Below are 15,484 nucleotides of genomic sequence, written 5' to 3'. Positions count from 1 at the left end.
CATGGTGGTAGCTTGATCTTAGTGAAAGAGTCAGTGAAATATAAAGAAAGACAAGATATTACATTACTATCAGTAGAGCACACAATAGAGTTGTCCTGTGTTGAGCTGGATAGGCATATTGTAGTGTGTGTTTATAGGCCTCCTATTTTGCAGAATCTTAGTATTTTCAATTCAGTAATGGAAGATGTACTACAGAAAACATGTTCCAGTAGTAAACATGTTATAGTATGTGGCGATTTTAATGTTGATCTCCTGGAAAAGAACAATAATTGTACTAATTTGTTGAGTCTCTTTAAATCATTTGATTTGCCTAATATTTTCCTAGAGCCCACCCGAGTAACATCCACCTCGGCGACATGTATAGATAATATTTTTTGCAACTGTAATTATTTACATAAGGACATTGTAAATAGATTACCATCTGATCACAGTGGGCTGACAGTCAACTTTAACACTGTCACGACTGTACAAAATAGGGAAATTATGTTCAGACAATTCACAAATAAAAAAATTAAGTTATTAAATCACAACTTAAAAAATGAATTAGGCAACCAAATACATGCTAGTGAATACCCGAGTGAGATTTATGACAACTTATTATCCATTATTAAAACACAGTATGATAAATTTTTCCCTTTAAAACGTAAACACATTCAATGTAAGTTTGTTTTTTGTGACTGGGCTACACCAGGTATTCGTATAAGTAGGGAAAAGTTGTTTGAACTTTACGGCATGAAACCATTTAATAGTAGTGAGGCTTTCCACAGTCATGTCTCCAGGTACTCAAAAATATTTAAATCGGTTTGTAAGCATGCTAAAGCACTTCATATTAGCAGTAAAATTAAGACCGCGGAAAACAAAATAAAAACTACCTGGAATATAATTAATAACGAGACAGGTAGAAATAAACCACGTAATGTTGAATTTAATTTAAATACTGAAAACGGACGCATCAGTACAAATTTAAAAGTTGCTCAGGAATTCGAAAGTTTCTTTAAGAATATTCCGCTAAAAACTACGGAAGCATTGAAATCGTCTCCATCTCTTTCTATCGAGCTTCTTAAAAGTAATGTTAAAGAATGCACTTCTGATTTCCGATTTCAATACACAAACCCACAAGCAGTCATCAAAGCATTTAAAGATATTAAAGTTAAATCGACTGAAGATCTCTGGGGAATGTCGGTTAGGATATGCAGGTCTTTTATAGAGACTATAGCGCCTCACCTAGCTTTAATTTTTAACAAAAGTGTAGATCAAGGAGTTTTTCCAAATTTAATGAAACATAGTAAAGTAGTTCCATTATTTAAATCCGGTGATAGTGCAGAACCCAATAACTATAGGCCGGTCTCTATTTTACCAGTACTCAGTAAAGTATTTGAAAAACTGATACTTACTCAGATGCTGCGTCACTTTAACATGAATTCTATCTTTCATGATCAACAATACGGGTTTACCAAAGGACGCTCTACTACTGACGCGGGGGTAGCTCTGATTAAACGGATTTTCGCCTCGTGGGAAGAAGCTCAGGACGCTATCGGAATATTTTGTGACCTTTCGAAGGCATTTGACTGTGTTGAGCATGGGACTTTGTTGCTGAAGCTAGAACACTACGGCATTCGAGGGGTATCGCTAAATCTATTAAAGTCATACCTTCAGGATAGGCAACTTAAAGTTCAAATAAACAAAGTAAACTCACATGGGGCTAGCGTATCTATGGGTGTACCTCAGGGATCAATACTAGGTCCATTCCTATTTTTGGCATATATAAATGACTTGCCCCATTTATTCAAAAATGAACCTCAAATGGTATTATTTGCTGATGACACATCACTAGTTTTTAAAATAAACAGAAGAACAAATAATTATGACGACGTAAATGATGCTCTAATGAAGGTTCAGAATTGGTTTACAGTCAATAACTTAGTCTTAAACGATAAAAAGACAAAATGTATTAGATTTGTTTTGCCAAATGTTAAAAGTAATAAATGTGACATATTATTGAATCGTGAAAAATTAGAATTTGTAAAAGAGACTACTTTCCTGGGAATCACCGTAGACGACAAATTGCAATGGGGTCCTCACATTACATCTCTAGCGGGACGATTAAGCTCTGCAGCTTATGCTGTCTGGAAAATCCGACAGTTAACCGACATAGACACGGCAAGACTAGTGTACTTCAGTTACTTCCATAGCATCATGTCGTACGGCATTTTACTGTGGGGACAGGCTGCTGACATTGAGTCTATTTTTATTTTACAAAAGCGCGCCGTCAGAGCTATCTACAATCTTGGTCGTCGCGAATCTCTCAGGGAAAAGTTTAAGGAGATCAATATTATGACCGTTCCATGTCAATTTATCTATGAAAACATTATGTATGTTAGGAAAAATCTAAACTTGTTTGACAAAGTGTCTGACAGACACAATTATGAAACTAGACATAAGGATAGATTGAGCCAGCCATTCTTTAGATTGTCAAAAATAAGTAAGTCGTTCATGGGATTCGGTGTTAAATGTTATAACAAAATTCCAGAGGAAATAAAACACCTAAATGAAAGACAATTTAAATTATGTATTAAAAAAACGATGTGTAGATTAGCATACTACAAATTGAATGATTATATAGAGGATAAAAATGCTTGGAGGCAGGCTGGTCCAGCTCCACAGGGTAACGAAAAAATAAAGTAATTCCAATAATCTATACATATAATAAAATCGTAGAAAAGTGATGTCTGTACATTGAAAATAAAAATAAAAAAAATAGCAGGGGTTATTGTTATGTCGATGTCGAACCCAAAAATGTAATTAACTTTTTTTTGTCTGTTTGTCTGTTTGTCTGTTTGTCTGTTTGTCTGTTTGTCTGTTTGTCTGTTTGTCTGTTTGTCTGTTCGTCTGTGCGCGCTAATCTCAGAAACGGCTGATCCGAGTTGGATGCGGTTTTCACGAATATATTGTGGGATGCTTAAATTTACATTTAGTGTTTGTTTCATGTCAATCGGTTCATAAATAAAAAAGTTATGTCAAATTAAAGAATCACGTCGAACATTCTATGCTTATACCATTAATCTCCGCAACTATTTGACGGATTTGGTTGAAATTTGGTACAGATATAGTTTAGAACCTTAGAAAGGACATAGGATAGTTTTTATTTCAAAAATCAAAAAATAAAATCTATACTTATAATAAATCTATAAAGAGGTCAATTCTGTACATTAAATATATTTCCAAAATAACTATCGGCGGGTGATTAGTGGTCGATACTGACCACTAATCACTGAAATTTACAGAATTTTTTTGTCTGTCTGTCTGTCTGTCTGTCTGTCTGTATGTTCTTTATAGAAATAAAAACCACTCGACAGATTTCAACTACGATCAATAGGAGCAGAGCAGTAAAGGAAAATGTTGGGAAAACAGGAGAACTTACTCCATTTTTTAAGCTTCCGTCGCATGTGCAGCCTTAATGGTTAAAGCTACACAGAAATAATGTAAGACAGAAATGTTCTCCTTAAAATTGTTTAAAAAATATTCCTCGACAGCAAATGTCTATCTCTTAGGGTTGACTCACAATAACACGTATAACTCCCGATAGCTTAGCAGTTCAGAGCTTTCTGATTATATTTGTCTACTCTTACGTTTATAACACTCTCATTCATTCATTCATATTATAATAAATCTGTAGAAGGGTCAATTCTGTTCATTGAAAATATAGAAAAAATAAATAGCAGGGGGTGTTACTGGATCGATACCAAGCCCAAATATGTGATTAAATTTTTTTTTGTCTGTCTGTGTGTTCAGGCATCACGTGAAAACTAACGGTTCGATTTCGATGAAACTTGGTATAATTATATCTTATTATCCTGGGCATAAAATAGGATACTATTTATCCTGGAAAAATCCGTAGAAAAAAATCTTTATTTTTCAGTTTTATTCTGATCAACAGCAATAGCTCAATATTATTAATTATTATGGGATCTCCTTAATTATTATGGGCCTCGCCGTATTTGGGTCCAATAGATATTTCTAAGATGTCATTGTCAGAGTTACTCAAAATGGAGAAATAAAACTTCCACGCGAAGACCGACATCTGCGCGGACGGAGTCGCGGGCGGAAGCTAGTGTAATAATAAAACCATGTTATTTCAATTTGTTCTGTTAAATTAGATACAATCATTGTAAATGTGAGAGCCCTGTAATTAGCTAAAACTGTATTAGACTAGTAGAATGCACTTGTGTCAGCTTGGAGTTGTCATGCTCACTCAAAGGTCTCATTGGCGGTGGCACGGGCATTGGATCGCTCGATTCCCTGCAACATGGTTGAGTTGGGCGGTGCTGGTGTACGTGTCATGTTCGTGAACGGGCGCTGTCAACTGGGACTGGTCAGCTCCAGACTGCATTAAGATTGTTGTCCTCAGGGTTATTTTCTTTTTCTATCACTTTGACTAAATATTAGTTTTACATTGTTCTCACATAGTTGAAGCAATCGAAACAATGTAACCATGAATTGTATTGTGAATCTGATTGGAAAAGAGTAACCTATGGAGTTTCTTGCTCGTTCTTCTCCATAGGAATCTACACTTTGGAACGAGCAAATAGCTTCACTAGAGGACTGACCGACAGACTGACGTTATTAATATTATTATATTTGCTTTGACGTTCAAAAGTGCCTTCCTGGTCTAATTGAAATAAATAATTTTGACTTTGACTTTGACTTTGACTTTGACATAAGTATTATATAAGGTTTAAACTGACATGGTCAGTATCACCAATATTATTAGTATTAGAACTCGAAACGGGATATTTTCCATGTTTTTTTCTATTTCTATGAGTTTCCGAACACGGATGAACTGATCATGGCGCTTGCAACAGTGCCGAAATGTCGGAAACTCATAGAAATAGTAAAATATGGTAAATATTCCGTTTCAAGTTCTAATACTAGTAAACATATTATGTCTAGAATTCGATGATATCAAGCATCTAGTCATATTCAAATATGTCCAGTAGGTACCAGCGCAATGTCAAGTCAAAGATGTTTAAATGTCAAGATTTGATTCACTATACTTTAGAAGTTTAGACAGATATTGAGATTAGCATAATAGTTATAGTGTTTTGATAACTTTTTCATATCGAGCTTAAAAAACTAGTTATTTAACTTAGATGTTTTACAAACATGGAAATTGTGTTTGATAATGCAACTACGATTTTTTTACGTTTACAAACATACACATGACACTCAGACCCGAAACAACAATTTGTGGATTTAACACAAAGAGTTGCTCCGTGCGGGAATCGAAACTGCTACACGATCCACGGCAACCGGTGCAACCGCGCAAATCGTGCAGTCAAAAGCTTTGGAACACAAAAAAAACAAAAGCTAATCTTAAAATTTCTGTTTAAGTTAATGTTATAAAGTTACTAATGCATATTTTGTCACTTTTCATAGAATTACAAATTAAGATTTTAGACATTGTGAGCAATACTCTAAATTTAACCTAACAGGTCATACATGTACTAGCAAAGATAAAATCTTCGAAAACCTTAAAAAAAGAGGAAAGTTCGCTATTTCACAGAATAAGTCTGTTTTCCTGTTTAATTCTAATGCAGACTAACTTTAAATTCTTATTAATACGACTTACGACACAGATTAAAAATATGTTTTCATATCTAAAATTAGAACTTACTATCTTATGTTGTCACAATAATAATAATATCTATTATGAATCATATCTTGTTGTATAATACACTAAGTCAATGGCGGAACATCTTGATGCATGCTACAATAATTCTAGTTTGACTGCACAGTTGGTGCGGTGGCTGGGCAACCGGCTGCCGCGCAACGTGTAGCGGGTCCGACTCCCGCACGAAGCAACTCTTTGTGTGATCCACAAATTGTTGTTTCGGGTCTGAGTGTCATGTGTATGTGATCTTGTATGTTTGTAAACGCACCCACGACACAGGAAAAAATCCTAGTGTGTGAAAAATAATTCTAACCAAAATGAGACATACCAGTATTCAAAAGCTCTAGATTAGTTACTGATTTAATAGAAGAAGTATTTGCGTACGCGCTTGTGATTATGACTCATTTCGCCAAGTACACGGAATTTTAAACTCTTATGACATTGCAGTATGATTATAATGAAAAGTCCAACAAGGCGTGATAAATTTTCCACAGTCACTTTCAATGTAAAGGTTACGCTTAGGTATCTGTCAGAAAACGTGGCGGCGATTGTTAACCCTGGCGACAGCGAACGTTGGAATAAACAAATAATGTAGGAATGAGTGTTGCGGTGGGTCGCTGGTGACTGGTGTCCCGCTGGAGAGTCCTAGAGGCCGTTAGCATTTGTCGGGCGGCGTCGCGCACTGAAAATAGCGCGGGCGGCGCGTCATCAATGCGCTTCGTTTGCTTTATGGCCAGTTATTGCGCGCGTTTAATTACCACCGCACGCCATTTTGAAGATTTGTGAAACGTCACTTTTGGCGCGAAACGTGCACTTGACAAATTACCGAGCACAGCCGCGGGCACAGACTACACAAGCACACACTTACACACACAGCCGCACCGGGACTACTGAATTAATAGATTTTTTATTACCACCCACTTGTTCGCAAGCAAGTTTCACAAATAAAAAATACATTTTGAATTAAAGTTGTTTTAATTAGCATACTTTGAATTGCACTTCCGTGCTGCGATACGATTTGGGCGAGTAAAGTCCACTTATTTCTGGAATAACAAAGTGCGCCATGTTACATCGGCTGTATTAAACTTTTATTGCCTTCAGTGCCATTCTTTAGTCGCTGCGAGTGTGCGAACATGCCATTAATTACGGCCGAAACCATTTAAGAGATTTATTATATTTATTCTGAAAATTTAAAAGAGCATAAAATTCAGCGATACTTTAGGGACATACAAAAACTATAGTGTCTCTATTAGATTGAAATACCACTTTCAGTTTCAAGCTCGAGATTAATGTTTAAGTTGTTGAGAATTCACAAGTTGTGTTGTGAGTTATAAAAGGGAATGAGAGTGAGTAAAGGGTCATTTGCCGCATGTACCATTTGCAAGTCCACGATAGCAGTAAGTGCCCTTCGGCGGCGGCCGAGCGAGGGCCGAGCATGGGCACGTCTACTAATTCGAACAGCCTTGATTTGTCGCCGTCTACGTTGCATTTATTTTTTCCCTTCGCGTTTCATGTTTACTCTCGTTTAGTCGACGCGCAGATCTCAGGGCTGCGTGCGATAAGTGCATTGCCCCGAACCGAAATAAATTGTCGCGACGCGGGCCGAGTGTCGCGTGGTGCGTACAACCGGTACCGACGTCGTGTAGATATTATAAAGAGCCCAATGCCAGACATGGCGGGCGGCCGGTCTCCCGCCAAAACGACCTGTCACTTTCGCGTCGTTACGCACTCGGCTCCGCTCGCATGCTGCACTTGCAGCGAGTAATGCATGCAGAGCTCGCGATGACGCGCCGATGAATGTCGCTTACGTTTATAATGTCGCAGTGAAATTTGTGAATGTCCGACGACTTTTTATCCGTTCGCTGACACTTGCGACGTTTTTTGTAACGTCTTCATTCACTTGTCTTTCCGCATTCGTCCGTATGCGTGGTATGATTCATGAGAAAGGAGTTTGTTGGTTTTTGTAAATAAATTATTGATTTGTCAATTTGTGCGGCGCCTTGAGTCAATGTCAATGTTTTTGTTGAATAATATTGACTTTTGAAGTTGGACAAATGGGATTATGGTCGCTTTGACACAATTTACGTGTGAATTTTGTAAATTGTAGTGCAGCCCTTAGCACAAACATGTATCATGGCTGGCACCTGCACAAAGCACGCACGAAGCTACTAAAGGCATCTAAACGGTCACAAAGAGGCATGACTAAGCGCGTCCAAGCATCCTGTTTTCATTGTCGATACAACTCTGTAACTGGATGATTCACTAGCGCTAAAATAACAACGGACTTATTATAAATTGCAGCAGTCAAAACAGTAGTTACTGCGACTGTTTTCAAGCGCAACTTTACTTTGTTAATCCCTTAATAGGTATATTATGCTTTCTTAAAATCAATTCAAAGTTATTTTGTTTATAACGTTACAAGTACTTTATTTACTTTTTCTTGTTGGGTTATTGCTCCAAAGTATTAAACTGAAAACAGAAGTTCGCTGTGTCAATTTGAGGCTTCCAATCCATAAAACGATGACTGACGGATTCCCTACACATTAGTTACAGCGAAAATGAGCAAGACATCATTTTTGCAGTGAAAGGATATACACTTAAATATCTTCAAAGTCCACATCATACCTATAACTCAAAATACCCTCATGATCCTTGCATTAGAGATATGTCAGAAGCAGCCACGGGTCGCATACCATACACCAGCTCGTCCGTAATATAGGTGCAATCAAACATAATTGTCCGAAAATCTCCGTACGAAACCAACCACAAAAAATCATGTAGATTATTTTATACGCCTTCGATTCTTAACTTAAAAACCCATCTAGATTTTATCGATATTTTAATCGATTATGAACCTTATGGTGTTGTGTTAAGATCGATGGTGTTTGAGTGTAATGGTATTGTAATGTTGGTTAGGGATTTAATCCGGTGGATCGCTGCTGCCAACGGGTGACGGCTCCGACCATCCGTGAACCCTGTACGGTGCGCAGGCGCAACGTTCAAGATTTTTGTTTTTTATTTAATTCTTTCGTGTGGAAATAATATTTTAATTAGTTTGTTTTTATTGCATTTGAATGTGCTTATGATTTAACTCACTAGTTTTATTTTTTTGTAATCAAAGCCTATAAAATAGATGGGAAAAGAGAGGTAAAAATCGGTAAAGCCGTTTCGGAGAAGTACAGTAACTAACATTGTGACATGAAAATTTTATGTTTTAGATACTATTTGTTAAAGGAAAATGTACCCTATATAACTCTGCAAACCTACAAACTGAATACTATAAAAGTTATTAAACCCAATATCACAACAAAAACTCAGCTAAACACATAAAAATTCAAACACAACGTCTACTACATTTGCTGTCGCTACATCGTAGCGCGCGCAGGAAAGGGGCGGTCTGACAGAACCAGTTCGGCGCAGGCGCACCGGCCACAACCAATCCTGCAACCATTGCCTACTGCCTCATATTCCCAACCACATTGTTTTTATTTAATACTAGCTACTTCCGCGCGGTTTCACCTGCTCTTCTCGGCTCCTATTATTGGTCATAGCGTGATGTTTTATAGCCTATAGCCTTCCTCGATAAATGCACTACCCAATACAAAAAGAATTATTCAAATCGGACCAGTAGTTCCGGAGATTAGCGCGTTCAAACAAACAAACAATCAAACAAACAAACTCTTCAGCTTTATAATATTAGTATAGTATAGATACCACTTCTATTCCTGACTTTATTTAAAAACCTGTACTTATTATTCTAGTTACTACTAGGACTACACTAGGGCTTTATCACTCTACTATATTACTATATCTATTTACTAGAGGAATGTGGCAGTCTTTTTTTAACCGACTTCTAAAAAAATGTTCTCTGTTTCACCTGTATGTCTGATGTTTGTGCGCGATTATCTCGCGTTTGGCTGGACCAATTTTGATACGGTTTTCAGTGTAGTATATTTCAGACTTAGGAGACGATTTTAAGGATATTACCTGATTAAAGAAAATGGAGGCGGTAAATAAAATTTAAGGCGTTTTCCCTTTTTTTCAAAGAGATGTTGGCAGGAAGCGTAACTTTAAATATTAAAAAATATTTGTTGATAGTTTTATGCCCGCGGCTGCGTTCGTGTAGCCAATACACAAAAAATGTAGCCTATGTATATGTATGTATTATGTCTACGGCCTCTATTTCTACACTCATTAATCATATATTATCGTAACTTGAATACCTGAATATATTATCGTATTAAGCACCTACCAAACGTGTATACAGAAAGCTCTTCTCTCTATGTAGCAACACTCCTATCCTATAGCACTATCTATTAACGTAGGTCATGGTCTATTACTATAACAAATTCTATCTAAATCCATCCAGCAGTTTATGAGAAAGTAACGAACAAACATCATGTATCTTTATTATTACACATTTTTAAAAGCTTTTGGGGTCGGTAGGGGACAATGACTTTGCACCCAAAAGGAAAAGGGATAAAATAACTTCCTCCAAAGACAATAATTAGATACGTTAATTAACTGTCTTCGTGCATCTTCACACGCATTAAATCAAGACATTACAGGATGTTAAACCCCTTTCATTTAATTCCCATAGCCACATATGTCCTCTAAACTCCAAAGAAAGCACCACGTGGTCAAATACCCTCGCGTAAACGTTAACGTCACAAATAAAAATTATATGAGAACGCATCACAAACCGGTGACGTTGTTCGGTTTGGGTTATTGACTTGCGTTTTGGTTTATCGACATTTTGTGATTTGAGTGAATGGTTTAGCAGAAAGGTATGAAGGTACGGAGGTTAAGGTAACTCGATAATTGATGTTTGAAAGGGGATTGGGAGACCCCAAGTCATATGTAAGGAGACAAAGGAAAGATAGGTATTTAGTTTAGTCCCAATGAAGTATTTTTTGTAATTTTATGGTATAAGCCTGTAAACGAACAGACGGATCGCATTTTTATGCGATCTCAACATATTTTCACCAACATATTTCACGAAAGACAAATAACACTTAATACTAAAAATTAACATAAAAATAATTTCCGGTCAACATCGAATTCCTTAACCGCAATCACGCCTCGGACATTCAAATCAAACTAACAATCCGACATTGAAAGGGTTAAGAATCCCATAAGATACTGAGATACCAAACGTCCATACGTCATAACCCTACACTACAAAAAAAAAGTTAAGAGAAAAAAAGGTTTGATATAAAATGACACCGCACATGTGCAGGCATCCGGCTCGACCTACGCGTCATTAAAAAGTTGAGCTGTCAAATGTAGAAAATCATTTGGTCTCGTCCCGTTTATATTTATTTTATCTGTGGCTCGATTATAAACATATGTTATTCGGCAATAAATCTTTGTCTTTGTGCTTCAAATGTAAAGGATTCGTTGTACAAGTGAAATGGAACGCGTTTTCGTATTATTATTACTGGAGTATTGAGACAATGGCTTTGTTATTAGTTATTATAAGTACATTCAGTCAGTTCAAAACTTTGACGTTTTGTAAATAAACAAAATTACATATTGCATCCAATATATTTTTCTTTTTAGTTTACGGGATCTTCAAAAGGCGTCTAGCTTTTTAGGGGAAAATATATAATCTAGATTACGCCGTACTCAAAGTCATTTAATGGTTACTTAACCCATTACTTAACAATTGTTTTCGAAACAAAATCGATATCTACTAAGGAATAGTAGAAATAATATTTTAAATGTCTCTGAATACGGCAGAAAGTCATTCATTTAACCAAACTCCAAAAAACTTTGAAAGAAACTAATCACATTGTTAATTTCACACAATACGTGTAAATATCATTTAATCGCTCCTTAAACAAAAACAAAAGCGTGAAAAACAATAAAAACAATCGAATTACAGCGTCAAAGCGTCTCGTTATGATCGAGTTATCGTCAAATCGATTCGGGCATCGATAACTTTATGAAGTAGCATGATTTTATCAACGTTTAGCCGATCGCTTTCATTATTAACGATGCCTTCCCAAACCAAGATAGATGGTGCACGATTTTTTATAAGGCTGAATGCGTCTATACCAATGACGAATGACGGTGCTTTAAAAAAAATTAACTCCTAAATCGATAATGAGGTTTTAACGAGCGGCCATGTTGATTAATTTTTGGAAGGATTTTTTAGTTAAAATTGTATTTATGAAACTGGTTGACTGCCTCGTTGGTCGAGTGGTCGCAAGTGCGACTGCCGGATAAGGGGTCTTGGGTTCGATTCCCGGGTCGGGCAAAGTATTACTGAGCTTTTTTCGGTTTTTCGATAAATTCTCAGTAGTAGCACGGAGTTTGGAATTGTGCAATAGGCTCAACCCCTATTACATGGGACTTATAACATTTGTACGCTGTACATTGTATAGCAGCATTACGTACCGTAATATGCACCTCTGCCTACCCCTTCGGGAATAAAAGGCCTGACGTTGCATCATGAAACTGGTTTTGAGTTTCTAATAAAGAGTTATTAGTAAGATTATGTCAAGTTGCTACTGAATCGATACAATTTTCGATTTACAAGTTACTTATCTGTGTGTCACAAACCGTTGCTTTAGTAGGTAGGTAGGTACACTCTAAGTAGTAGGTACAGACAAAAACAAAAACATTACAATTAAAAAAGTATTCTTTTTTGACATTTACTTACGTAAAACATATTTTTTATATTTAAGTTCTAACATTTATGATAAAAAGGAGATTTTTAATTGGTCGATTGTTATTTCAAAGTGTACCTATACCTACATTACCTACGTCTAAATATCAAATCTACATTAATTTAAACAATGAAATAAATGTATGTAAGAGACGTATTTCTATTTTTTTTATTTCAGAATATGACGATTTTATAATTTCGTAGCCGCGTAGCAAGTTTAATAGGCAATGTTTCCGTAGGCCGTAGGCCCTACGCCTACGCCCTAAGCTACGCCGTAGTCTCGGCTACAAAATATAATTTAATAATATTTTTAGTTTATTGCTCCTTAATTAGTCATTATGAGATATTATTATGTAATGAAAAATAAATATGCAGACGACAAATTATATTATGAGTGAATGACACTAAGAGTAACTACTTTATTTCCATTATAAATATAAATTGTGAAAAGTTGAATAAATATTTTTATTTCATAATAGCTACTATTATAAATGTTTGTCTAAGTGTTAAGAGCAAAGGTGAAAAGGATATAACATAGCATTTCTCGAAAATCAACCTTAGTCTGCAGACATAAAATTCAAACTCATAACTAACACAGATCACTTTTAACAACTGGTATAGTTACTTTAAAAATACTCTTATAATAACACTTTAGTACACAACAGTACACCGGTGTTGGTATGTCAGTTAGAGCAACATCGGAAACCTGATACATTGACAGTGGCTGTCAAAAATGTCAAGCGTGACCGCAGGAATGAGTTCCCATTACTCTCTAACTACTAGGCACGTGTTTTGGTCATCTGTGACGGTATTGAACTTTAAAAGAAAGTTTAAAACATAAAAATATAAAATTAATAATAATTATGAGACTTCCTTACAGAGGTTTGCTAAGTTCACCCACTTATCGCCACTTACGTTTAGTTTCATTGTAATAGAGGACAATACTAAAGACATTTTGCAAATTCTTTTCTATTAGTAGTACTAACTTGACATCAGAGACATCCAATTGTCCCCTTCCCCAATATCCCCAATCCCCAACAATCCTCAAATTCCTAAACCGCCCGAAAGGCCAGCAACGCACTTGTAACGCCTCTGGTGTTTCGGGTGTCTATGGGCAACGCTGATTGCTTACCACCAGATGATCCGTCTGCTCGTTTACCGACCCATCTCATAAAAAAACCTAATTACTAAACGTTTATTTAAACAAACGGATATTTTATAATATTTACACAGAAAAAATCTATCAGTCCGCCATTTGCATTTCCCTTTGAGCGGGAAAAGAAAATGGTCGCGTTTTCCCGCGTTTTTTGTGACGCCACAGATTCAATACGTCGAGAAAGTAAATCATTAGAAACGTGCTCATTCTATAAGTTCCTTTTATCTTAGATGATTTCGCTTAACTATTAAAGTGATATTATAAAACTGAGAAACGGAAAATAGGTACTAGAGTAAAAATAACATAAGATTAATTCCCAAAAAACTGGATTATTTTTTGTTAGTGAACGGTGCACAGTATTTCATCATTAAAGAAAGGAGCTGTCTCTCACTACGGTGATCAAATTTCAGCAACTTTCTCATTTCACGGGGTCCATCACATAATGCTCTCTGGCTGAAACTACCGAAACGTCTCGTGGCACACGACGTGACATTTTATTAAATTCTTATTCGTTTGGCGCAGTGAGTGTTATGAATCGCGCGCGACACGCGATGTCGCGAGCTGTGCTGTGCACCCAGTCGCACGCCACCGCCCTTTGTGGCGATATGCGCACCATTTATCACACGATACCAACTTGCTCCGTTATTTCTACGATTAACCAAGAATTTTGGCACATTTACTTAGGAATTGTCATGCGCAAATTCGTGAATCATCCGCCAGCCATAATAAAATTGATTTTCTTTATTTCCAGACACGACAACACCGTACGTCCTCTACAAAGATGGCGTGGAGCGAGCCCCACCAGGCACGCAGTGGGGCGGCGGAGTGCTGGACGGTGGCTACCAGCCCATGCAACACCAGAGCCCCGGCGGGCCCTCACCACAGCCCGAGCCCCAGCTCGCGTCGCCAGCTCCATCACCCTACCCGCCCGCGCCGCCGCCCCCAGATCCCACCGCGGCCGCAGAGGACGCTGCCCAGCAACTCGCACAGCAGCAGGCCCAGCAACAAGCGCAACAGCAACAACAGCAACAGCAGCAGCAACAACAACAACAAACTTCTCCAGAACACATGCAAGTGGAGCAACAGCTCCAAAGTCAACCACAACCCCAACCTCCCACTCAGGACCACTTAGACCGAACTCCATGCTTCGTCCCGCAGCCAGATCTGCAGCAACAATACACGCCGTATTTCAAAGAAGCGAGACCAGCGAGCCACATGCTGGGTACTGGTGGCTTCCCTTTACACTACTTGAAACAAAATGGTGGTGTGTTGTCCTTAGAAGGTCCACTAGACCAGTACGCTGCACCTGACCTGCGCCACCTGCCTGACATCGTGCAGCCTGAGCCACCGAAGCCACGGAAACATAACCCCAATTCAGAGCTGCGCTTGTTCAAGTGCTTGACGTGCGGCAAAGACTTCAAGCAGAAGTCGACGTTACTGCAGCACGAGCGGATCCACACGGACTCGCGGCCGTACGGGTGTCCCGAGTGCGGCAAGCGGTTCCGGCAGCAGTCGCACCTGACGCAGCACCTGCGCATCCACGCGAACGAGAAGCCGTACGCCTGTGTGTACTGCCCGCGCTCGTTCCGGCAGCGCGCCATCCTCAACCAGCACCTGCGCATCCATTCCGGTGAGAAGCCATATACGTGCGGCGAGTGCGGCAAACATTTCCGCCAGAAGGCCATCCTGAACCAGCACGTCCGCACACACCAAGGCGAGCGCTATTCACACATATATATCCCCCGGCCCCCGCGCGCGCCGCCCGCACTGACCACGCCGGTCACTGCCGTCGGCGCCCGCGCTCCCCGCCGCCCCCCGCACCGTCGATTCGGTCTCGCATCCATTGGCCTTCCTATCAAACAAATTCTCGGTTCCCTCGTTGCCCAAGCCACGCAGGGCGCTCGCGAGACGCGGAACCGACCGCCGGACGCTCCTGTAACCGTTCCTAGTTTGATTAACCCACTCGTCGGTTTTCCTCATTTTA

General features: G+C 38.4%; 1 protein-coding gene across 2 annotated transcripts in view; it reads left to right on the top strand.

Annotated features, from left to right (window-relative positions):
* LOC118272439 (zinc finger protein 287) overlaps positions 1-15,484 on the top strand; it is a 57,083-nt gene that overhangs the window by 34,233 nt on the left and 7,366 nt on the right. Inside the window, exon 2 of one of the 2 annotated variants that reach the window (XM_035588957.2) lies at positions 14,252-15,214. In XM_035588957.2, the coding sequence (XP_035444850.2) occupies positions 14,252-15,214 (963 nt within the window). The remainder of the gene's footprint in view (positions 1-14,251; positions 15,215-15,484) is intronic. The other variant, XM_050693533.1, reaches the window with a different exon arrangement.

The sequence above is a fragment of the Spodoptera frugiperda genome, chromosome 4 (assembly GCF_023101765.2).
Source record: "Spodoptera frugiperda isolate SF20-4 chromosome 4, AGI-APGP_CSIRO_Sfru_2.0, whole genome shotgun sequence".
Lineage (NCBI taxonomy): Eukaryota > Metazoa > Arthropoda > Insecta > Lepidoptera > Noctuidae > Spodoptera > Spodoptera frugiperda.
The sequence above is the reverse complement of the archived record's forward strand: the minus strand, read 5'-3'. Positions and strand labels throughout refer to the sequence as shown.